At 44.7% G+C, this 25,902-nt stretch overlaps 1 protein-coding gene across 20 annotated transcripts in view; it reads left to right on the top strand.

Annotated features, from left to right (window-relative positions):
• Positions 1–25,902, top strand: part of BLTP1 (bridge-like lipid transfer protein family member 1) — a 118,226-nt gene that overhangs the window by 56,886 nt on the left and 35,438 nt on the right. For 18 of the 20 annotated variants that reach the window (XM_088660368.1, XM_088660362.1, XM_088660361.1 and 15 more), the window contains exons 38-52: positions 585–735; positions 2,291–2,443; positions 2,812–3,052; positions 8,851–8,999; positions 9,568–9,787; positions 12,038–12,196; positions 13,543–13,718; positions 15,185–15,360; positions 16,460–17,166; positions 17,397–17,642; positions 18,289–18,382; positions 20,054–20,104; positions 23,390–23,596; positions 23,739–23,977; positions 25,345–25,589. In XM_088660368.1, the coding sequence (XP_088516494.1) occupies positions 585–735; positions 2,291–2,443; positions 2,812–3,052; positions 8,851–8,999; positions 9,568–9,787; positions 12,038–12,196; positions 13,543–13,718; positions 15,185–15,360; positions 16,460–17,166; positions 17,397–17,642; positions 18,289–18,382; positions 20,054–20,104; positions 23,390–23,596; positions 23,739–23,977; positions 25,345–25,589 (3,214 nt within the window). The remainder of the gene's footprint in view (positions 1–584; positions 736–2,290; positions 2,444–2,811; positions 3,053–8,850; positions 9,000–9,567; positions 9,788–12,037; positions 12,197–13,542; positions 13,719–15,184; positions 15,361–16,459; positions 17,167–17,396; positions 17,643–18,288; positions 18,383–20,053; positions 20,105–23,389; positions 23,597–23,738; positions 23,978–25,344; positions 25,590–25,902) is intronic. The other 2 variants (XM_088660370.1, XM_035114177.3) reach the window with 1 other exon arrangement.

Below are 25,902 nucleotides of genomic sequence, written 5' to 3'. Positions count from 1 at the left end.
TCCAGAAGAGTCTCCCCTCAATGTCTGTAATTTGTATTAGGTGGGGGAACTCCCCAACTCCCAGTTAAAGCCTTCTTCCTATACAAATTTCAGGAATTCTAGATCAGGATCCTAACAGGAGACAAAGAGTTAAAGCCCCCAGATATCCATGCTAGGGTCTTGATCTAGATCAAGCTCCTCGCCTGAGTTTCCTGAGCTGAGGTGCTTTCACTTCAACTGTTGCAGTAGGTAGTTACTGTCATAATAACAAAGGTCTACTTAACGATTACCTCAGTTCATAATTATCCAAATTTGGCATTGCTCACTAGCATTGTCTCCTTGATCTGCATTGCTATGTCTATAATAAACTTTTGGAACTTAACATGCTTTATATGAGCTGGCTTTGGATTGGGTTCCTAATAAGTGCAGATGAAAGCTGGGTTTCAACGCTACCAGCGTTGTTGGTGTTTACGGAAAAATAATTAAACCTTTCAAGTGTACAGTTAAATAATATTTAAATAGAAATTTCATATTCAATCACCAGAGTTGCCACTAAGGAAAGTGAAATTATCCTTTTATATCTGATTTCCCCCCCCCCCCAACAGGCAGCTGAACCTTCTAAGCACAGCAACTCCTGCTGTTGGTGCTTGGCTTCTTCCTATTGATCAAGTGAAGTCCTCCTTAAACAAATTAGAAACAGAAGAAACACTACGAGTTTGTGCTGTCATGGGCTGTATAATGACCGAAGCCTTAGAGGTGGGTGTGTTGTTGATACAGTGGTACCTCGGTTTATGAACATAATTGGTTCCGGAAGTCTGTTCATAAACTGAAGCGTTCATAAACTGAAGCGAACTTTCCCATTAAAAGTAATGGAAAGTGAATTAATCCGTTCCAGATAGGTCCGCGGCGTTCATAAACCGAAAATTCATAAACCGAGGTGTTCATAAACCGAGGTTCCACTGTAATGATGATGATGATAATTTATTTGTACCCCACCCATCTGGGTCTCCCCAGCTACTCTGGGCGGCTTCCAACAAAGATTAAAAATTCATTAAAATGTCACACATTAAAAACTTTCCTAAACAGGGATGCCTTCAGATGTCTTCTAAATGCCAGGTAGTTGTCACTCTTTGACATCTGATGGGAGGGCGTTCCACAGGGTAGGCACCACTACCGAGAAAGCGCTCTGCCTGGTTCCCTGTAGCTTCGCTTCTCACAGTGAGGGAACCACCAGAAGAATAAGAATTAAGTGTATCACTGCTTCCTTTAAAAGTGGTTTAATTTTTAGAAGTGTGTTGGCAGGCCCTTCTGAAGTTCATCGTTGCAAACAGTTCTTAGCCCAGTATAGTTTTCCTAGCCTGTTCCTTTGGAATACATGGAATAACCTCATGTATATTATCTTGGAGGACAAACAGAATGCAAATGTGAATATTATAATGCCACTCTGGAAATGGATATTGATATTGATATTGGCGTCTTTGCCTTTTAAAAATAATTGTACCTCTACATTCAAATACCTGAACCTTGGAAAGTACTGGAGCAGTGCTGAATGCTTTTTTCTGGCCTGATATTAACACTTCTACTGTCCTGCATGTGGCTTTGAACTAGTTAATTGCCTTACAGTAGTTATATCTAGCCCTAATATTTCATTAGTAGGATATCATTTGAAACCAGGCCAAAACATTACTCAATATAACATTACATTTTCCGTACACCTCAAATTGTTATTAGGATGATCCTTGCAGAAACAGAATGAATGTTTTTTGGTGCTCAGGTGACTTGTATTTTAATTTATTCCGATTGCATAATGATTTTCATTACTAATTGCAGTACTTGAGTACTTAGTATTTTGATATGTACTGATGTGGCTGTGGTAGAAGATGAATACTAGACATGCAACTGAATTCAGCAGAAAAGGAGTAAAACCACATGGAAACATCAGCGTGGTCCTATAGGAAGAGATTGAAAGACTAGGGATTTGTATTTGACAAAGAAATTGTGGGTTCATAAAACACGTTGTTAAGGTTTATTTGTTTTCTGTAGTCTGTTTTCATATAATGTGAAATGCATAAGAAGTTAGGTTTTGTCAACCTTCTGTTTTAACATAAACCAAAAATAACGGAACATTACAATGTTTCTAAAATGCTAATGCCTTTAAATAGTAAAATCCTAATATAATTCTGTATCTAGGCTTTGGTATATGCACAATATGTGCAGGCCTGGTGCTAGATTTGTAATGTGTTGTGTATTGATGTATTCTAATGTATTGAATCAGTGAATTTAATAAATGTAACCACTTTTATATGTTCAGAACAAAAGCATACACTTTCCTTTAAGAAGCAAGTACAACAGACTCACTAAATTAGCCCGTTACCTACAAGAAAATCCTTCTTGTTTGCTGTGTAATATACTGCACCATTATCTTCATCAAGCAAACTATTCCATCATTGAAGATGCAACTATGGTAAGCTAATTTGCCATGTGTTTACAAGTGTATTTAAGTGGAAATTATTTTATTAAATTTCCTAGCCAAGCCTGTATGTTTTCACGTGTCTGAATTGCTTTGGCCATGAGGTGTTCTATTGAAATAGCACAGAGACATTAATGTGGTAAGATAAAAGAAAAAAAATAAACCTTGTTTTCTTTTAATAAAATCAAGAACTTGAAGGTCCATCCCAGCTAGGCTGTTCTGGGCTAGCTGGTAGGATCTGCTCTCTGAAAGAAGTATGGGTTGGCTCCTTGCATACCCTGGTTGGGTTCCCCTTTTACAGCCTAAAAGGAGTTCCCCTTTTTGAATTTGTTTTTAGAGTGTTCTATGTGTTTGGCTTCTAGAGTGATGGCCTTCCTGCTCTGGTGACGTTAAAGAAAGGTCTCATTGCGCTTGCTAGACAGTGGATGAAATTCATTGTGGTAACACCAGCCTTCAAAGGGGTGAGTTTACATAGGCCAGCTCAGCCAATGAAACTCCAGTCAACTGTACACCATGAGCAAGAGGATGGCTTTGGCCTAGACAATGGAGGTGGTCTTCAAAGTGACACGAGTGCTGATGGAGCAGAATTTGAGTTCGATGCAGGTATATCTGTATTTCAACTACACTTTCTCAGCTTAACTTGCTTCTGTAAATGTACTGTAAATGTAGTTTCCTTTTTCTTCTTTCTTCTTCCCCACTCCATAAATGTCCTCTTATTTAATGTCTGTCAGCTGCACAAGCACACATTGTGTTTTGTTTTCTTTAAGTTAATCTACTTTGCTTTGGGAATAAATAATAATAATTGCTTCTGTCTTTTCCTTCTGTGTGCTATTGCATATTTCATTGTGGAATGGAATGCTTAAGGCTAGTATATATGTTCCTTGCTTATCCATGAGATAAGGTACTCAACTTAGCTTCACAAGCGGAAGTTATAGCCTCTAATACAGGAGTAGTTAACCTTTTTGGCTACATTCACCTTTGGCCAGCCTTCTGTGGGCTGCATGGCAGCAATAGGTGTGACTATGCTGCATTCAGTGTGCGCACACAGGATGTGCAAACAGGGCAAAAGACACTCAGGCAGATACAGAAATACACAGATACACAGGCTCTTCCTCTGATCAATTGAGATGGAGAACTTATCATTCCCTGCCCACTCGTTAAATGATTGATTTGAAGACTGAAAATTTGCATCCCCGTCAGGATGCTGACTGGGTGAAAAGATGTAAGCCCCAAAACCGTGTCTACTTAATACTTTTCATTTTTGCTACCAAATTTTGTGATCTTGGAGGGCCAGAAAAAATTGCTTGGGGGCTGAATCAGGCCCCTAGGCAATTAAGAATCAAGGAGATTTTAGTATGTAATAATTTAAAACATGGTTAGCATGGACATTAAGTTCAGTTACATATCTGCTATCACATGCGGGGGAAATTAATCAAAAGGTTTAGAAATGGACAACTATGCTAGAGTGTGCAAGTTGGCTGCAAATATTACACTTTGGCAGGAAGTACATACTTATTTGGGATGCGGGTGGCTCGTCCCAAATATTTAGTATTGGCAGCACCTTCTGAAGCTTTTTAGCCCAAGAAAGAGAATGTTGCAGTTTCTGAACACTAGTCTTGTTATCATTATGTAACTATATTGAATTACAATTTTGCTTACCACACAACTATTGAAAAATGTGTGTTTTGGAAAAGACCCAACAAATCAATATTTGTGGTTCTTGGTAATTTTACTGTATCTTAAGTACAATATGACAAACACACTAATAATTCTGCTACATAAAGCTTTTCACTTAGATTACCATAAATTGACGAAGAAGATCTTGATGCAAAGGCAATTGTGAAAAGAGCATAAAAATGGAAAACTGCTTTATACCGTGTTTCTCATATTATAAGTCATGTCTTATATTAATTTTTTCTTCAAAAAAACACGACATGGCTTATTTTTGAGGGATGTCTTATTTTTTAATAAAGTGCACGCGGGCGCTGTTTGCCGGGCTTGTCAAGCCCAGCAAACAGCGCCCGCCGATCTTCGGTGACAGGCGGGGGTGGGCGGAGAGCGGAGAACGATCTCCGCTTCCCCCCCACCCCCGCCTGTCACACAGCACAGGTCGGCGGGCGCTGTTTGCCGGGCTTGTCAAGCCCAGCTAGGAGCGCCCGCCGATCTTCGGTGACAGGCGGGGATGGGGGGAGAGCGGAGAACGATCTCCGCTTCTCCCCCACCCCCGCCTGTCACACAGCACAGGTCGGCGGGCGCTGTTTGCCGGGCTTGTCAAGCCCAGCAAACAGCGCCCGCCGATCTTTGGTGACAGGCGGGGGTGGGGGGAGAGCGGAGCACGATCTCCGCTTCCCCCCCACCCCCGCCTGTCACACAGGACAGGTCCGAAGATCGGCGGGCGCTGTTTGCCGGGCTTGTCAAGCCCAGCAAGGAGCGCCCGCCGATCTTTGGTGACAGGCGGGGGTGGGGGGAGAGCGGAGAACGATCTCCGCTTCCCCCCCCACCCCCGCCTGTCACACAGGACAGGTCCGAAGATCGGCGGGCGCTGTTTGCCGGGCTTGTCAAGCCCAGCAAACAGCGCCCGCCGATCTTCGGTGACAGGCGGGGGTGGGTGGAGAGCGGAGAACGATCTCCGCTTCCCCCCCACCCCCGCCTGTCACACAGCACAGGTCGGCGGGCGCTGTTTGCCGGGCTTGTCAAGCCCAGCTAGGAGCGCCCGCCGATCTTCGGTGACAGGCGGGGATGGGGGGAGAGCGGAGAACGATCTCCGCTTCTCCCCCACCCCCGCCTGTCACACAGCACAGGTCGGCGGGCGCTGTTTGCCGGGCTTGTCAAGCCCAGCAAACAGCGCCCGCCGATCTTTGGTGACAGGCGGGGGTGGGGGGAGAGCGGAGCACGATCTCCGCTTCCCCCCCACCCCCGCCTGTCACACAGGACAGGTCCGAAGATCGGCGGGCGCTGTTTGCCGGGCTTGTCAAGCCCAGCAAACAGCGCCCGCCGATCTTCGGTGACAGGCGGGGGTGGGGGGAGAGCGGAGCACGATCTCCGCTTCCCCCCCACCCCCGCCTGTCACACAGGACAGGTCCGAAGATCGGCGGGCGCTGTTTGCCGGGCTTGTCAAGCCCAGCAAACAGCGCCCGCCGATCTTCGGTGACAGGCGGGGGTGGGGGGAGAGCGGAGAACGATCTCCGCTTCCCCCCCACCCCCGCCTGTCACACAGCACAGGTCGGCGGGCGCTGTTTGCCGGGCTTCTCAAGCCCAGCTAGGAGCGCCCGCCGATCTTCGGTGACAGGCGGGGATGGGGGGAGAGCGGAGAACGATCTCCGCTTCTCCCCCACCCCCGCCTGTCACACAGCACAGGTCGGCGGGCGCTTTTTGCCGGGCTTGTCAAGCCCAGCAAACAGCGCCCGCCGATCTTTGGTGACAGGCGGGGGTGGGGGGAGAGCGGAGCACGATCTCCGCTTCCCCCCCACCCCCGCCTGGCACACAGGACAGGTCCGAAGATCGGCGGGCGCTGTTTGCCGGGCTTGTCAAGCCCAGCAAACAGCGCCCGTCGATCTTTGGTGACAGGCGGGGGTGGGGGGAGAGCGGAGCACGATCTCCGCTTCCCCCCCACCCCCGCCTGTCACACAGGACAGGTCCGAAGATCGGCGGGCGCTGTTTGCCGGGCTTGTCAAGCCCAGCAAGGAGCGCCCGCCGATCTTCGGTGACAGGCGGGGATGGGGGGAGAGCGGAGAACGATCTCCGCTCCCCCCCACCCCCGCCTGTCACACAGGACAGGTCCGAAGATCGGCGGGCGCTGTTTGCCGGGCTTGTCAAGCCCAGCAAACAGCGCCCGCCGATCTTCGGTGACAGGCGGGGGTGGGGGGAGAGCGGAGAACGATCTCCGCTTCCCCCCCACCCCCGCCTGTCACACAGGACAGGTCCGAAGATCGGCGGGCGCTGTTTGCCGGGCTTGTCAAGCCCAGCAAACAGCGCCCGCCGATCTTCGGTGACAGGCGGGGGTGGGCGGAGAGCGGAGAACGATCTCCGCTTCCCCCCCACCCCCGCCTGTCACACAGGACAGGTCCGAAGATCGGCGGGCGCTGTTTGCCGGGCTTGTCAAGCCCAGCAAACAGCGCCCGCCGATCTTCGGTGACAGGCGGGTGTGGGCGGAGAGCGGAGAACGATCTCCGCTTCCCCCCCACCCCCGCCTGTCACACAGCACAGGTCGGCGGGCGCTGTTTGCCGGGCTTGTCAAGCCCAGCTAGGAGCGCCCGCCGATCTTCGGTGACAGGCGGGGATGGGGGGAGAGCGGAGAACGATCTCCGCTTCTCCCCCACCCCCGCCTGTCACACAGCACAGGGCCGAAGATCGGCGGGCGCTGTTTGCCGGGCTTGTCAAGCCCAGCAAACAGCGCCCGCCGATCTTTGGTGACAGGCGGGGGTGGGGGGAGAGCGGAGAACGATCTCCGCTTCCCCCCCACCCCCGCCTGTCACACAGCACAGGTCGGCGGGCGCTGTTTGCCGGGCTTGTCAAGCCCAGCTAGGAGCGCCCGCCGATCTTCGGTGACAGGCGGGGATGGGGGGAGAGCGGAGAACGATCTCCGCTTCTCCCCCACCCCCGCCTGTCACACAGCACAGGTCGGCGGGCGCTTTTTGCCGGGCTTGTCAAGCCCAGCAAACAGCGCCCGCCGATCTTTGGTGACAGGCGGGGGTGGGGGGAGAGCGGAGCACGATCTCCGCTTCCCCCCCACCCCCGCCTGGCACACAGGACAGGTCCGAAGATCGGCGGGCGCTGTTTGCCGGGCTTGTCAAGCCCAGCAAACAGCGCCCGTCGATCTTTGGTGACAGGCGGGGGTGGGCGGAGAGCGGAGCACGATCTCCGCTTCCCCCCCACCCCCGCCTGTCACACAGGACAGGTCCGAAGATCGGCGGGCGCTGTTTGCCGGGCTTGTCAAGCCCAGCAAGGAGCGCCCGCCGATCTTCGGTGACAGGCGGGGATGGGGGGAGAGCGGAGAACGATCTCCGCTTCCCCCCCACCCCCGCCTGTCACACAGGACAGGTCCGAAGATCGGCGGGCGCTGTTTGCCGGGCTTGTCAAGCCCAGCAAACAGCGCCCGCCGATCTTCGGTGACAGGCGGGGGTGGGGGGAGAGCGGAGAACGATCTCCGCTTCCCCCCCACCCCCGCCTGTCACACAGGACAGGTCCGAAGATCGGCGGGCGCTGTTTGCCGGGCTTGTCAAGCCCAGCAAACAGCGCCCGCCGATCTTCGGTGACAGGCGGGGGTGGGCGGAGAGCGGAGAACGATCTCCGCTTCCCCCCCACCCCCGCCTGTCACACAGCACAGGTCGGCGGGCGCTGTTTGCCGGGCTTGTCAAGCCCAGCTAGGAGCGCCCGCCGATCTTCGGTGACAGGCGGGGATGGGGGGAGAGCGGAGAACGATCTCCGCTTCTCCCCCACCCCCGCCTGTCACACAGCACAGGGCCGAAGATCGGCGGGCGCTGTTTGCCGGGCTTGTGAAGCCCAGCAAACAGCGCCCGCCGATCTTCGGTGACAGGCGGGGGTGGGGGGAGAGCGGAGAACGATCTCTGCTTCCCCCCCCACCCCGCCTGTCACACAGGACAGGTCCGAAGATCGGCGGGCGCTGTTTGCCGGGCTTGTCAAGCCCAGCAAACAGCGCCCGCCGATCTTTGGTGACAGGCGGGGGTGGGGGGAGAGCGGAGAACGATCTCCGCTTCCCCCCCCCCCGCCTGTCACACAGGACAGGTCCGAAGATCGGCGGGCGCTGTTTGCCGGGCTTGTCAAGCCCAGCAAGGAGCGCCCGCCGATCTTTGGTGACAGGCGGGGGTGGGGGGAGAGCGGAGAACGATCTCCGCTTCCCCCCACCCCTGCCTGTCACACAGCACAGGTCCGAAGATCGGCGGGCGCTGTTTGCCGGGCTTGTCAAGCCCAGCAAGGAGCGCCCGCCGATCTTCGGCTCTGTCCCCCGATGCGCGACGGCTCGGGGAAGCAGGCAGGGAGCTCCTGCTGGGTCCCGCGCCTTCGCCTCTCGCTCGGTCGGGGCTACACGACATGGCTTATTTTCGGGGTATGTCTTATTTTTCACCAACCCTTAGAAATCCTGTCATGGCTTATTTTTTGGGGATGCCTTAAAATATGAGAAACACGGTAGTTGTGGCAAAGAGACAAGAAAAAAAATGGATGTGAACAGCTCAGTCTTCAGAAATGCATTATACTCTTTAAAATGTCAACAGGCCTATGTTTTAGGGTCTCTAATTGGGTTTAAATCAAATGTCTGCAATTCTGTGTACCAGATGTAAATTAGCACTTACAGGGCAGCCTGGTAATAAGCATCCTCAATAACCAATAGCCTTGGCTTCATTTCTCCTATAATTAATCCGTGCAACTGTTGGATGTTTCAGCCACTGTCAGTGAACATACAATGCTTCTGGAAGGAACTGGTGCCTGCCCCCCGCCTGCTGGTGTTTCTTCTGGGCCTGTGACAGGGGCTGAGATTATGAGGAAATTATCAAAGACTCATACACATAGTGATTCTGGTCTTAAAATAAAGGTAAAACTGCTTTATTCTTAAAACGATGAGATCGGATATAAAACAAACCACTTTGTGAAGTGCTTCCCCCGGCATCAAATGTAGCTTCATTGAGGTTTCACAGAGAGGAGGTGATTCAGAAAACCATACTCTGAAGCTCCTCGCCATTCTTTAAAAGCGGGTGGGGGCTGTGGGGTGAGCTGTGAGGAAATATGCAAGCAGGTGGGTGAGGTGTAAAGGGGTGGGGTGGGGGTTGGCCATGGTTATGTGTAAAGAGAGGAGGGACTGGCAAAGGTGTTGTGCCAAGCAGAGTGACTAGGGGCAGCAGTGCCTAATAGTTGCAAATAAATAAAAACCTCAAATAATTATATATATATAAACACCATATGATCTTAACCATGTTTACTGAGAATTCAGACCTACTGATGTCTAGCTATGTCTTGGGCTACAATCCAAGCTATGCTTTGGACTGTAATTTCCAGGAATTGACGCTTCCTCTGGTTCTGTTTGGTGTGACTTGTACATAAATAAACATGTGCAGGAGCTGAATATTGGTGGACTTACTGCAATGCCTATGTTTACATTTCAGGGTATCCATCCATATCACTCCCTGAGCTACACTAGTGGAGATACAGCTACAGACTCTCCGGTACATGCTGGTCGTTCTGGGCTGCTTATCAAAGAAAGTCCAAGAAAAGAGAGCCTACTCAGTTACTTGACAGGAAGTTTTCCTAGTCTACACAATCTCTTGGAAGGGACCCCTCAAAGAAGTGCTGCAGCCCCTAAAAGTAGTTCTTTAACAAGGGCAGGTACAGAATGCTTGTATTTTGGTTCAGTTCTAGCCGTGAAAGTGTTGATTGATAGCTTAATTTCACAAAATTGATGTTGCCTACTTGTTGCCTTCCAATCGCCCAGACACTAAGGTTGATGTTCTTTCCTCCTTAAGTGTAAGATGTCCTCAGGTGGAATGTATGCTACCCCGAGTGCTTGAAGGCAGAAACACTGTTGTTTCAAAGGACACACTCATTTTCTCTGAAGCCTCATTCCTCTTGTCTTTTCTTGAAAGCGGACAGTGAATTCCATTCTTTCTCTTCCTTCTCTCCTCCTCAGGCTTCTATATTTTTTGGGTCTGTTGTTTGTGCATAGTTGAGATAGTATTGTGTTGTATTATTATTATTATTATTATTTATAGGGAGCAGGTGGTGTTGTGGTCGAAACCACTGAGCCTCTTGGGCTTGCTGATTGGAAGGTTGGCAGTTCAAATCCACGTGACGGGGTGAGCTCCCATTGCTCTGTCCCAGCTTCTGCCAACCTAGCAGCTCAAAAGTATACCAATGCAAGTAGATAAATAGGTACTGCTATGGTGGGAAGCTAAACGGCCTTTCTGTGCTCTCTGACACTTGTCACAGTGTCCCTTTGTGCCAGAAGCAGTTTAGTTATGCTGGCCACATGACCAGGAAAGCTGTCTGAGGACAAACGCTAGCTTCCTTGGCCTGAAAAGCAAGATGAGTGCTACACCCCATAGTCGCCTTTGACTGGACTTAACTGTCCAGGGGTCCTTTACTTTTTACTTTATTATTTGTCCCCAATGGGCATAATTCTGTAGGTTTTTTTGTTGTCTTTTGTAGTGGTTAAGAGCGGTAGACTCATAATCTGGGGAACCGGGTTCGCGTCTCCGCTCCTCCACATGCAGCTGCTGGGTGACCTTGGGCTAGTCACACTTCTCTGAAGTCTCTCAGCCCCACTCACCTCACAGAGTGTTTGTTGTGGGGGAGGAAGGGAAAGGAGAATGTTAGCCGCTTTGAGACTCCTTAGGGTAGTGATAAAGTGGGATATCAAATCCAAACTACTACTCCCCCCTCCCCCCTCTTCTTCCTCCTCTTCTTCAGTAGTTTGATAGTTGTTGCTCTTCTCAAGGACTTTGTTTTGTGACATACCGGTACTTGTAGCACATCACCTGTTGGTAGTGATGTGTCCTGGCCCTCTGAAGTCTTCCCATTGCTTTCTTCAGCTCAAATTCCACTTGAGGACATCTATACACTCCTGTAAAGCTCAACGTTCCCTTTGCCCTTTGGATAAAAACTCAGCAAGGGCTAGACAAAAAATCACCTCCCTCTTCTTTCATAGTTCCTATTGAAATAGCATTATATTACCTAGCTCAAGGGGAGGCGGGTGGCACTATGGGTTAAACCACAGAGCCTAGGGCTTGCTGATCAGAAGGTCAGTGGTTTGAATCCCTGCGACTGGGTGAGCTCCCGTTGCTTAGTCCCTGCTCCTGCCAACCTAGCAGTTCGTAAACACGTCAAAGTGCAAGTAGATATATAGGTACCGCTCCGGCGGGAAGGTAAACAGTGTTTCCGTGCACTGCTCTGGTTCACCAGAAGCGGCTTAGTCATGCTGGCCACATGACCCAGAAGCTGTACGCCGGCTCCCTCGGCCAATAACGCTAGATGAGCGCCGCAACCCCAGAGTCGGTCACGACTGGACCTAATGGTCAGGGGTCCCTTTACCTAGCTCAAACACTACTGCTAAGATATACTAAGAAAAGGAAAGACCTAAAGCATTTTAACTTTATCAGTAGTAACTGAGACTAATAAGGAAATGCTAGCTGCCTCCTAGTCTGTTCCTCAGACAAGTCTTCCTTCCAAGAAAGGTCTTCAGTGAGGGATTCACTCTAATGACTGGACCATTGTCTGATGAACAAGTAGAAATCTTATTTTTGCAGTCATATTTTTAACGCTCTGTTGACGGTTACTGATGTTCAACAATAGAAATGTGTGCACAGATTTTTGCATAGTCAAAATGTACTGTTTTAAGCACACTAATTAGCACCAATGCATTTCTCTGCAAAAGAGCAGAAGAGAATAATAGCGAATAATTTTCAGAGGCAGGAGGATAAAATATTAATACCTTCAGATCAGTGACATACTGATAAAAGTGCTCATTTAAGCACAGGAAGGAAGAACTGTTAGCTCAGTGAGAGGTATGGGCAAATGACTGGGTCTGATCTGTGTCTTCTTTCCCCCCCTTCATTCCCAAATTGTTATTTTATATCCTAGTGAACACCATGCCCACTGAAATGTTATCTGAACATCCTTTACTATCGGAACCATCTTCTGTGAGTTTCTATAACTGGATGTCAAATGCTGTGGGCAACAGAGGAGGTGTGGTTCAAGAGTCTCCCATCACCAAATCTGCACACAATAGTCTGCCAACAGGTACTGATCTGAAATTCAGTGTTTGCTTGAATATTGACTATTGTATGCAGTTCTTATGAAATACTTAAGGAGCTGACTGTTCTTCTTTGGTTGCTAACTGAATCTGATAAATTTCAGGCATGGGCTGCTACATGCAGACAAAGTAGAAACATAAGCTGGAGCGAGCTTGTTTTTTCCTGCTCCATAGGGTGGGACTCAAGCCAATGGCTTCAGGTTACAATAAATGAGATTCCAACTAAACATCAGGAAGGTTGTGGACTCTCATTTGAGGTTTTTAAGCAGAGGTTGGATGGTCATCTGTCATAGATGCTTTAGTTGAGATTCCTGCATTTCAGAAGGTTGGACAAGATAACCCTCGTAGTCTCTTCCATCGCTACAATTCTATAATTCTAAGAGTTCTGCTGGATTGAACTACAGTGGTCCCTCGACTTACAAAGTACTCGACTTACAAAATTTCGAGTTATGAATGAAAAAAAATGGCCGCATGCTTACTTTTTTTTGACATCTGAAAGGAAAACCCTTGCGGTTTAGATGGGGTTTTCTCGACTTACGAATTTTAGATGCGGTTTACTCGACTTACTAATTTTTCCGTTTCCAGTGCATTCCTATGGGAAACCGCTTTTTTCGACTTACACATTTTTTGACCTACGAATGTGCATTCGGATTAAATTCGTAAGTCGAGGGACCACTGTACTGATTTATCCTGTCCAGTATTACATTCCCAGCAGAACTCACTAGATACTTCCAGAAACCCACAAGCAGGGCTTCCCCCATTGTTTGTTCCCCAACATCTGGTTTTCAGAGATACACCATCTGTGAACATGAAGTTGCTATCAAGGCCATGAGTTGTGAAAAACCAGAATGGCAACTTCAGGCATTTGATTTCTTGAAGAAAGGCCAGCCATTAATTACCCTTCTCAAAAATAAAAGGGTGAAGATAAAGCAGTTATTAGAATCATAGAATTGTAGAGTTGGAAAGGGACCCTTAGGGGTCACTTGATATTTGTGTCAAGATGTTTTGCTTTGCCAAATGATTGGAGACTTAAGGCCATTTATCATGCTGTCCTTATAAACAAAGGTGGCACAGACTCCAGGCACCGAAGGGTACAGTTTTTAAATATGATTTTCACCAGCTGGAATACAGCTTGCAGCTGGTCATTTTCATGCTTCAGTTCCTCCTCCTCTGTGAGTAGGTGAAATGCCAGCTGGAATTGGTTCTGTATCATAAAAATGTCCCTCTTCCCTGACTTGAATTTATTTCTCCTCTTGCTCAGTAAACTAAACAGCTTTACATATTTTAGCACTGTGTATGCTGCTGGATAATTAATGCAGGAACTATTTTGTAGGGGTAACTCCAAATCTTCCGACTATACCGTCAGCATCTGACTTCAATACAGTATTGTCCAGTGATCAGAACACATTGGATGGTACACATTCACAGCACAGTACAAGTCAGGATGACATTGCTGGCATCGAGGAAGGTAACCAGGGATTTCCTGCAGTTCAACTTGCAGATGCCCAGGTGAGTGTTTTGCCTTTAAAACTGGAGGATAAACTCCTTATCCAAGAAACAAAAGAAGGAGCTAGAATAGTTGCCCCAGTGTCCAATTATGGTAACATTTTAGCTGCTCCAGTATTACATTTCGCCCCCCCCCCAATCCATAAAAGATTCTTTCTCTGAATCAATTTGCGATGTCTCACCAGCATCTCGTTATGAAATGACAACCTTTGAAATCAATAATAATTATATCTTGCCATCCCAGAATAACTGAAGGCATATCACGCACTGCTGATATTGGGCCATGAGAGCAGTAGGCCACTGAAATGAGGCGAGTCTGGCAGCTCTCCTAAGCAGAGAATGGAAGGCACCTGTGCACATGCATAGAGAGCATTGATCTAGACCAGCGCTTCCCACTGTGTGAGCTATAGACCCCTGGGGTATAGCGGAGTTATCTCACAGGGTTTGCAGATTACAAGGGCACGGGGAAAGAGAGATTATGGCCCCTAACTATCAGGTATTTTCCTCAGGAGGAGCTGGACAGAAACTGAACATCAGGGGTCTCATCCAAAAATAGGGTGGGGGAGGGAGAGGGTGACTGTGCTGGCACAAATCCCACTGCTGCCACAGCAATAGCCTGTTCTCATGCCTGGATGCTGGGTCTCCTGCAGTAGTGGCAGATGCGCAGGGCAGGTACTGTTTGTGCTAGGCTCTCTCTGATGTCAGCATGGCAGTGAGGTAGTGAAGCCCCCTTTCTTCTTTAACCCCTCCTTAATCCTTCCTTGAAAGGCAGCATTATTCATACCTCTCCATTCACTTGGCTGCCTCTCTCCTCCGCAGTTAATCATCTGCTTCTCTCCATCTTCCTCCCCCTGCCCCCTTGCCTGCATTGCAGCCAGTGCCATCTTTCCAGCTTTGAGGGGAAAGATTGTTTGCTGAAACAGGCTGTACACATAACCCTCATGGCAGGCTAACCTGGAGCGAGAGGCTGTGTGGCACAGAGACATCATACAGGGGATGTGGTTCATGGACACTTACACCAACCTGACTCAAAACACGGACCCTCATGGGCAGGGCAACCACCCAATTTATTGGGGTTGCTTTTCTCATCAAGGTTACTGCCATGTTCTTGAACTTGCCTATCCCGGACCAACACCTGGTGGAATTCCCTGGTTCAGGGAGGGGTTTGTCACAGTCTCCTGCTCAAACGAAGGGTTTTTTTATACTCAGATGGAATGGAGACGGAATTCACATCAAAGAAAGAGAGGAACAGAGAGCACTTGTGTCTTGAGCCTGGTTTTTACAAATGTATGTTTTTCTCTCTGATTTGGACTACACACTGATTTGAACAGTCTATATTATTCCAATAATACTGTCATTTTGAAATGCTTAAAATATGAGAGGTGCTTTTAAGATTGCAGCTATGTTTTCTGCAGGTGTTGAGCAATTTTTATAGCTCTAAAGAAATAACTTGATTCTATTTTTAATAGGTTGTTTTCAAACCACTTCTAAGCCACACAGGAATTCAGTCTCAGGATGCAGTGCCACTGTGCTACAGGATGTACTTCGGAGAGCATCTTTCATTCTCAGGGACTCTGGATTGCCTTAGGGCAGATATTGTGGATTCAGATACAGCAAAAGAGAGAAGAAGCAAAAGAGCCCGAAGGTATAGTAGTCAAGTTACACGAATCCATTCAGCATTAAAGAGCATGAACATATTGCTTAATCACTTCATTCTACTCTTTTCTGTCTGTTTTCTTTTTTCTTTTTTCTTAACAAGTCAAAAATAATTTAATAATAGACTTTAAGAAAATTATGAACTGAAAAATAGTTAAGAGTTGAAGTTACAATTGCAGCTTTTAAATTTTAACCTTAGAATAAATTTGTTTAAAACATTAGGCTGCTTGGGTGGATAAAATGCCCATCAACAGAAGCTTACAAGCAGAACAGTGCAAAATTTAAAACTTAATACTTCGCGTCAATATGTGACATTGAGTTCCTTGAGAGTGTCAGCAGTCACAAAGATACTTGTATATGTATACAGTCGTAGCTCGGAAGTCAAACATTTTGACTTCCAAAATGTTCGGAAGCCGCTTCAGATGTTCAGGTTCCAAAGAATGTTCGCAAACCGGAACACTCACTTCCGAGTTTGCGGTGTTCAGGAGTCAAAACGTTCAAGTCGCAAGGCATTCGTCAACCCAAGGTACAACTGTACTGAATTAGACTATTGGTCTGTTTAGCTCAGTATTGTCTAAACTGATGTACAATTGCTCTCCATGGTTCAGGCCTTCCTTAAGATGCCAGTTATTGAAGCTGGGACCTTCTGTATGCAAAACATTTGCTCTACCACTGAACTATGGCTCTTCCCTAATATCTTAAACAAAATATATGAAGGGATAGCCTTCAAAAAGAGAATGATTTTAACACTTTTGTTTGTTGTTGTTTAGTCGTTTAGTCGTGTCCGACTCTTCGTGACCCCATGGACCATAGCACGCCAGGCACTCCTGTCTTGCACTGCCTCCCTCAGTTTGGTCAAACTCATGTTCGTAGCTTCGAAAACACTGTCCAACCATCTTGTCCTCTGTCGTCCCCTTCTCCTTGTGCCCTCCATCTTTCCCAACATCAGGGTCTTTTCCAGGGAGTCTTCTCTTCTCATGAGGTGGCCAAAGTATTGGAGCCTCAGCTTCATGGTCTGTCCTTCCAGTGAGTACTTTTAACACTTAGCTGTTGAAGAATCTTAAAAATGTTTTGTATTTCTTTCTTAGGCAAGGAGCAGTCAATCTTCCTCCCCTTGAATTCAAACCAGCATTAATGTTGGAAACTTTTAGCATCAGTGCTGTTATAATGGAGAAGTCAGTGAGCACACCTCAAAACTCCACCAATGCCCTTGCTTTTCATGACTTTAACAAACGTCATTATAGTACCTTCCATTGCAATTTTACAATCTCATGTCAGTCTATAAGCCAGCATGTAGATATGGCACTGGTTCGTCTTATTCATCAGTTCAGTACCATGATAGATGACATCAAAGCTACGCAGACAGACATCAAACTCAGCAGATACACGGCTGGTTCAGCTTCTCCAACGCCCACCTTCAAAACCCGCAAACACAGAGATTTTCGTTCCTCTGACTTCAGTCGCAGCTCTCGCGGGAGTCTCAATGGTGTCAACAGAGTGAACAATGCAAAAAACAAGCGATCAAACAATGAGAACAATAAAAGAGAATCTCGAAACAAAAATTCACTTGGGAGATCAGAAAGAAGAACTTCTAAAGTATCCAGGAAAGGTTCAAAGGATGTTGTTGATCATGTGACCATTCATATGGACGACTCTGATTCAATTACAGTGTCAGAGCAGAGTGAACCTTCTGCAGAGTGCTGGCAAAATATGTATAAACTGTTGAACTTTTATTCTCTTATATCTGATCCAACAGGGATTTTAGAAAAATCTTCTGAAACGTTTTATCCAGCAGGTAAGAGTTTTTGAAGATATGGAACATGCATTATTCTTAACACTTATACAGGCTTAATAGGCAGTGTATAATATCTGTATTGAATTTAGCAGAGTATTGCTGCAGTAACTGCCCTGATAACATTTATACATAAGTGTAGCATGTGAATCTTTTGATGAATAAAGTAATTGTAGGTTCTGGTCTTGTCAATTTTGCCTAAATACTTCCTGATCTGATGCATTTTCTTGTAGGTGTTCGGAGCCCTACTGAACCTGCATGTAGGGTTGCATTTGAAAATGAGCAGGATAACAGCAGCTTAAGTAGAACACAGAGGAAACGCAGTTTGGTCACATCTGAACCTCAGCATGTGACCCTGATAGTCTTTGGAATAGGCATGGTAAATCGCACACATCTTGAAGCGGATATTGGTGGGCTAACGATGGAATCAGAACTGAAGAGAATCCATGGCAGTTTTACACTCAAAGAAAAAATGAAAGGTAGAAGAATTATCTGTAGAAACACATACTTGTTTTGTCGAATTTATATATAATTTTTGCAAAGTGTCTGTGATATAATCAGATCATTTTTTGATTATCCTCTTTTTGCTACTGAAATACACAGTAACAGAGAGAGAGAGAGAAAATGCCCAGCCAAACTTAAGTAAGCAGAAAAATTCAATTAAATTAGTGTAAAATATTTATTTAAATTAAAATGTTCATAGCATGCCACTGTCGTAGTAAAATTATTTCTAGGTGGTTTAGCTTTTACCACAGTGATAACGATAAATATCTTCTAGCACAGGAGTTGCCAACTTTTTTGGGCACATTTGCAGACTGAAGAAGCTCTTATGGGCACCACACATACCCTGCAACCAAACACAGCAGCCTGCACTACTGGTTACAGCAGAATGTATCTTTGAAGCCAAATTTCAGTAGGGACAGGGACCCCTGTGGGCTACAGGAAAAGAACTCTGCGAGCACATGCACACCTACCTATGTTGGCAACCCCTGTTCTAGAATTAAAATTTAACAGCATCTTTCTTATGCTTTGCCTGTTGCCTTTCCAACACAAATATGCATGCAAGAAATACATATTTTTGTACTACAACAAACACATTTGTGTTTTGTCTTTTTCTGTTTGAAGATGTACTGCATCAGAGGATGACTGAGACATGTGCTACTGCTCATATAGGTGGTGTTAATATTGTCCTTCTGGAAGGGATCACACCAAATATCCAGTGAGTGTACAATTTAAAAAGTGATACATATTCTCTAAATAGCAGTTATGCCTGTTATAGCCCGTCCTCCTCTTTTAAAGCTTTTATCTGACTGGATTACAAGGAGCTGTGATATGTAAGTAAGCTAAAACTGACAAGGTGATGAGAAAGAAATGCCTTTGTGTACTCTTCTGTCAGGCTTCAAGCATTTAGATATAACTGCATAAAAGTATAATAATATGAGATGACTAAAATTAAATATTAATAGCATTGCACAGTATTTCTGAGCAGCTAGTTCGTAGTAGGAAATGGACAGAATATTTTCCATAGTCAAGACTGTTTTTTTCCAGCAGATTTTGCATCATCATTGAAGTGTGTCAAACCAGCCACCTTTTATAAACCTAAAAGGATCTCCCTGAGTATTTTACCCTTTGACCTATTTTATTGCATATATTTAACCAAAAAGCTTTTATCAGTTTCAAACTATCCCCAGTCCCATTTCTTTTATACTACTGTTCATTTTATTATCATTATTATAACTATTTGAATTATGTACAGTTTTTTGTGACTGGATGAAAATGACATTCCAGCATTGCATGGGGTTGGACTAGATGACCGTTGGGGTCCCTTCCAATCCTACAATTTTATGATTCTATGTTATATGCATATTTATATGAAAAAAATGACTTGTGTAAATTTTTGTACTTAGTTTCAATATCCTTTCATATTATTCTATCTTGACAGATCCACTGTGTACAGTAATTCTTAGAACAGCAATTTGTTTTTTTAATGCTGGGTTCTTTATACTTGCATCTTATAAGACAATCTGAACTTCCTATATATTGTTTCACTTTATATTTGCGCTTGGGTGTTTAAAACAACAAATCTACCCACCTTTTCTGCATGAGCATCTTGAATGATTTTACTAATACATTCACATTTTTAATAGTCACACACTTGTAATTGCATGATATTGTCATACATCTCAGCACTTAAACTAGAATAGCGAGACACTACAAACCATTTTCCTGTGTTTTATGTACTATATGAAATAGTACTCTTTATTTTTGGCAGCATTTTCATCACCAACAAACTTTCAGAATCTGTATTAGTCCCAATAGTTTGTAGATAAATATGAATTTAACATATGCAAGTAAAGTTTGTCCTGTCATGAAGGATAGCTGAACTTTTTCACAAGAAGCAACGAAAAGTTGGTTCAAAGTGTAGTTGTTGCTTCTGTTGATAGTATAACAGGCATCCCCAAACTGCTGCCCTCCAGATGTTTTGGTCTACAACTCCCATGATCCCTAGCTAACAGGACCAGTGGTCAGGGAAGATGGGAATTGTAGTCCAAAACATCTGAAGGGCTGAAGTTTGGGGATGCCTGGTATAGCGTGTGCTCCAATGGGACCAAGAGGCTCTTGCATGAGTTGACTTCCTTATTCCCAACTGGGGCAGGAACAGCTCTGCATATACCCTTTTTGAACAGGCAGAAATGTTATCTGCACTGAAATGAATGGGTTTGCTGAGCATTACTTGGATCCCCCATGCTTGCAAAATGCCATTGCTTAAAAAATAGTATTTCCAGACAATTGGTCTTATTGTGGGTTACAAATATGACTAATTCTTCTGCATGACTGTTCTTTATTTTGCTTTGTTTTTGTTTTGCTTTCTTCCAATCTTCACTCGTAGACTGGAGGATTTCCCTACATCACCAACAAGCACAGCCAAACAAGAATTTCTGTATGTCACATTATGTTTAAATGGCTTGCAGTTAACACTGTGTGTAGTGTAGCTAAGATGTGTCTTTTGTGTTTAATGTAACCAGCTGCGCCTTAATTGTAATTAACATGAAATCAAATTGATATAGTATATTGATCAGCCTATATTAGAAATGCTCTGGGTTAAGTATTTTATTTTTGCTCAATAACATAAAATAGTTTTGAAACAGGGTTTTCTTCCCTAATCACAAACTATTTATCTAGAGTCACTAATATAGACTGTAATATGTCAGATCTATGATGACAACCCAGATAAATTAGATTGATTTTATATCTTACCTTATGATTCTCCACAAAGTTATGCAAGCTGCTAACATGTCAGTAATGACTTTATGTATTCAGCAATGGGTGGGTGGGCCCACCTCAGCTTTTAAAAATAAAAGTGTAAAGGCAACTCAGTATGGGAGTTAGAGACTCCATGCTTCCAGAGTCTACAATTTTGCTTTTTACGTGAATGCCTCCCTCTAGTAAGAATAACAAGATGGAGCCCTTTTCTTGATATTGGAGCTGGATAGGTGGGCTGGGTTTCATCCCCACAGTTGTGCTGTGCTTTGGAGGTACTAGATTTTGCAGTGCACACATACACAAACACACCTCAAGTGGCAGAAGCCTAAACTGTGGTGTTGTGGACTTAGATCAGGCTTCCTCAACCTCGGCCCTCCAGATGTTTTGAGACTACAATTCCCACCATCCCTGACAACTGGTCCTGCTAGCTAGGGATCATGGGAGTTGTAGGCTGAAATCGTCTGGAGGGCCAAGGTTGAGGAAGCCTGACTTAGATATTTACCTGCTTAGGTCTCTGCTACATGAGTCAAGGAAGTTGACAAACCAAATAACTTGTGATCATGCAGTTAAACTTTATTCTTAAAAGCTGTCATGAAAACTCTCGATGTTGCACAGAAATAAAGAAAAAGCATTAGGTTCAGGTTACCTAAGGAACTGATGGATATCACCAAGGTGAAATTGAACTCTTCTTTCGGACAATATAACTGACACAAAGTATGATTCAGAGCAGCTTTGTGTGAGAGATATTTTGGCTTATGAATTTTGGATATTTGGCTTATGAAAGCAGTGTATGGAAAGCAGGGGCAGAGGAAGGCGTATGTGGTGGGGGCGGACCGACCTGGGTATCTTCGCTGAGGGGGGGTAACATTTGGCAGTCGCAGGCGGGCGGCACGCCAAATGTCCGCCATCAGCGGCTCACTCCATCCCCGGCTATCCTGCACCTGGAGGGCACCCTCCGTGCCACGCCCCCCCTCGGTAGCATGCCACGCCCTGGGCAGCGCGGGCATATGCTCAACCACTGATGGAAAGAGTTATTTTTCATCTGAACCAGAGGTGGGAAAACTGGATCCAGCTGGCAAGCTAGAGCCTTACCTTACCCACCCTTCATAGGCCAAGTTTGACAGGTCAGTGGGACCACTTACCTGTTGATCAGCTGAAATCATTAATGATGATAGTTGATTGGCACTTCTCAAAGTCCAATGGAGGTCACCAGTCATCGATGATCAGCTGATAGATAAATCAACTTGCTTTCAAGATGTTCTTTCAGGACCACCAGTCAGCTAATTGGTACAGAGGGGGTGGCTTCCAAAAGGCCCTTTGAAATCTCTGCAGAAGACAAAATGCTCCCCAAACTGGAGCATTTCCCATCTGCAGAGAAAGCAGTTTGTATTCAAAGCACTTTACACAATAACTGCTTCTCTGGAATGAAAGAAAAAATGTTCAAATTTTTCCAGCACTTTAAATACATACTGCTTCCTTTGGAAAGAAAAGAAATTCATTTTCAAAACAGAATGTGTTTTTTTCTTTCCAGAGGAAGCTTGCAAAGCCCTTTGTGCAGTACTTCCCAATCACTCAACAGCTAATGGTTGGTTGCTTGGAAAGTGATGTCATGGCCTTTGCAAGCTCTGTGCCTGACACTTGGGAAGTGCTAAGCACAGGACTAATACTGGGCAAGTACTGGGGGAAGAGCTTTGTAGGTGCCTGCAAAACCTCTTTTGTCCAAGCTTTTCCTTTACCTGCCCCTCACATGGCATCATATAAACTGTCAGGTGTACAGCAGGTGGCACAGCTTGGCCAAAACAGCCTCACAGGGTCAAATGAGGTGATCTGGTGGATCTAAATAGACCCAGAGGCAAGAGATTCACCACCTTTGATCTAAGCAATTGGTCTCTAAACAAGACCATTTAAGATCAAGTATTTCAACTAAGGCTGCCTTTCTAAACCACATACACAAAAGTACGGTAAATTTCAATGAAATGTTTCACAATTTTTTCTATATAATGAGTGCAGTTCACAAAACTTGTGAGAGTATTAGGTTTTGGCTGCAGGTATTTGAAAGGCAAGTACAGGGGAAATTTCTCCTTGCCGGAGCCAATACTTGCAGAGTCTTATTTTGATAGATAACGTTTTGTATACTTATGTCTTGGTTGAAAATATGAAATGTTGGCTTATTGATCCCCAAGAAAATTGGAAAGAATATTTAAAGTACAGATATGTACTTTATGGTACTATGGTACAAGTAGTATTTGTCATTCATACATGTCAGTCAACTGTGATGAAATAACTGTGTTTCAAGTTTTCTTTATTTTTCTATTTAAAATATATTGCATTTGCTCTTTTTCTGCTTACTTCAGAAACATAAAATAGCCACAAAGTTTTCATTGAAGCTTGCATTTTAGTGGGGAAAGATATATTTCAGTGTTCTTATTAGGTAATCTATTTGTCTGTTTGAAATTAGATATTGGAAAGGTTATCTTCTTAAACAGCAGCTGAAGTCAAATAAAATCCTTTACTGGGAGATTTGCATGATAGTATGTGTGTGTCGTCTTTTTGCCCAGAGTGTGGTGTGTTTTTTTTAAATGATTGGAATTATTTAGCTGTTTATGCCCCTGCACGCCATTAAAGCAAATGACTGTATCAGTTGACAATAGTCATGCAGTTATCCATCCTTAATTTGCTGTGGTTCTTTGATATCTAGCCACAATTGTCAGCTTCAGTTTAGGTTCCTGGAACAGGAATCTCCCATGTAATATGAAAATTGACTATTATTCTCTGCAACTATGCAACCATATACACCTCTACCCTGAAGTAAGTCCCATTTAGTTCAGTGGAGTTTACTCTTAGGTAAGTGAGGATAGGGTTACAGCGTGAATTGCTGATAAATTTAACTGATGATGCAAGATGATTCACTAGAGCGGCTTTGTATTTTAAAACATGTAAACAAGTTTCTTCTTCTTCTTAGAACTGTGGTGAAATGTAGCATTGCCAAATCACAGGCTCTTTATAGTGCCCAAAGGGGGCTGAAAACAAACAATGCTGCAGTCTTCAAAGTCGGGGCTATTAGCATCAACATTCCTCAGCACCCAGCTACACTACACAGCATGATGGTACGCAGCTCTCATCAGCTCTCAAAACAAATCTCTGACCTCATCAGACAGCCAACCGTAGTGTGAGTATTGCAGTTGATATATGTGTCTATTTGGAGGCTTGACTTGGTTGCTAGGGTGAACTAAATTTGCATGCTCAAGCTCATATGTTAAAATGTTTTTTTAATATCCAGTAATTGGTATTCTTTTTTTAAAAAAAAATAGTGCCCAGCCTACAAAAGAAGATATTGCAACACCAATGCCTGCAGAAAAAACACCCACAAGTGTAAATCAGACACCGATAGAAACCAATGAGTTTCCACAGTTGCCAGAAGGTTTGGAAAAGAAGCCCATAGTTCTTAAATTCAGTGCCATGATTGATGGAATTGCGATTGGAGCAGCACTGCTGCCATCTTTGAAAGCAGAATACAAGATGGGAAGAATGAGAAGTCATGGAATGACAGGTAACATTTGCTTCATATTGGGGGGTGTTCCCAGGTTGGTTGGCACATGTGGGAATGTTCTAGGTTTTAAAAAAATGCATTGATTTTGTGTGTGGAAAGTAGCTAAATCACTAAACGACAGTTGTCTGTTTTGCTTTTGTAAAGAGAGGAGTTCTGCGTCACAACAAAGTGTCATTAGTTCACATTTTAGTGGCTGCTTGAATTACTATGGCCACACTCAGGAAGGATTTTAAAATAGATAATAATAATAATAATAATAATAATAATAATAATAATAATAATAATATATTTATACCCCGCCCATCTGGCTGGGTTTCCCCAGCCACTCTGGGCGGCTTCCAACCGAATATTAAAAACAGTACAGCATCAAACATTAAAAACTTCCCTAAACAGGGCCGCCTTCAGTTGTCTTCTAAAAGTAAAATAGTTACTTATTGCCTTGACATCTCCTGGGAGGGCGTTCCACAGGGCGGGTGCCACTACCGAGAAGGCCCTCTGTCTGGTTCCCTGCAACTTGGCTTCTCGCAACGAGGGAACCACCAGAAGGCCCTCGGTGCTGGATCTCAGTGTCCGGGCTGATTGGTGGGGGTGGAGACAGGACCGAGGCCGTTTAGGGCTTTAAAGGTCAGTACCAACACTTTGAATTGTGCTCGGAAACATACAATATGTAATATTTTGTATGCAATATACAGTAAGGTCTTCAGTGAAGTTTGAATGGCATGAAACAAAAAAGTTTGGGGGTTTAACTCTCAAATATTTAAATATGAACCTGATATATTCTCTTAATATTGCATATGCAGTGTACTTTGTTCATTGATTTCTATTGTTTATTTTTAGCTTGTTAATGGAGTGAAATAGCTATTAATGGAATAGAATAGGTTCTAAAAAGTACTGTTTTGGCCTCAGTATAAGCATCCCTTTCCCCCCAAATTCTGACCATGAAAAGTTAAAGTGTGCCTTAAATTTGGACCTTACAAAAATGGTCTTTTACTATATCGCTGCTGAAACAGGCATATGGTAAAACGGAACGGGTGCGAGTGCCTGCCAAATTTTAAGGAAGTGGCTTATATTTGGGTATTGTCTTCCCCCCCCCTTTAAATTTTAAAGGTGTGGCTTATATTCAGGTGTGGCTTATATTTGGGCCAGTATGGTAATGGTTGTGTTTTGGGACAGCTGGTAGGCATACCTCCCTTGCACTTGCATAATTTCCATACCCTCTGAGGAATGAGATGAGATAAAAACTGTTGAAATCCAGCCTCGTCAAGGGGAAGGGATAGCATTGGCATGACAAGTAGGAAGTGGATGACTGTTTCTATAACTGCAGTGCATTAATGTAGACTGGTCAATTGACCGTTTTCTTTTCACAGGTGCACAAACAATGTTTACATTTGAGCTGCCAAATCACAGGTTGCGGTTCACTTCCAAAGTCTCTGCCACTGATATGTCTACCATACCTCCTTCAGCCAGTCTTAATCTTCCTCCTGTCACTATGTCAGGCAAATACATAATGGAAGAACATGATACCTATTCAGATCAAATATGGAGTATAGATGAGTTGCCTACTAAGCAAGGTTACTATCTCCAGGGAAATTATTTGCGCTGTGTAGCTGAGGTATGTAGTATATATATTTTATTTATCATTTTTATTTTAACAGGATTTATATGCAACTTAATCATCAAAGCCTCACAGTGGTTTAGATAAAATATGCATTAAAATTACTGATAGAATCAGATGTAAATAGCAAGCTAGTCTGATTTTTTTCCAATAAAAGCATTAGCATTTATACATTATGCCTGTATATTTAAAGTTTACATAACAATATATTTTTATGATCGTGCTTATGTAACCATAAGATGTCTGAAACAGTTCTGCTTCAACTATGTGGCTCCTTACATTTCAGGTTTTGCAACATAAATCTTCCTAA

The sequence above is a fragment of the Zootoca vivipara genome, chromosome Z1 (assembly GCF_965207765.1).
Source record: "Zootoca vivipara chromosome Z1, rZooViv2.hap1.1, whole genome shotgun sequence".
In the NCBI taxonomy this organism is placed as follows: Eukaryota; Metazoa; Chordata; class Lepidosauria; order Squamata; family Lacertidae; genus Zootoca; species Zootoca vivipara.
Note: the sequence above shows the minus strand (reverse complement) of the source record. Positions and strands in the feature narration are given on the sequence as shown.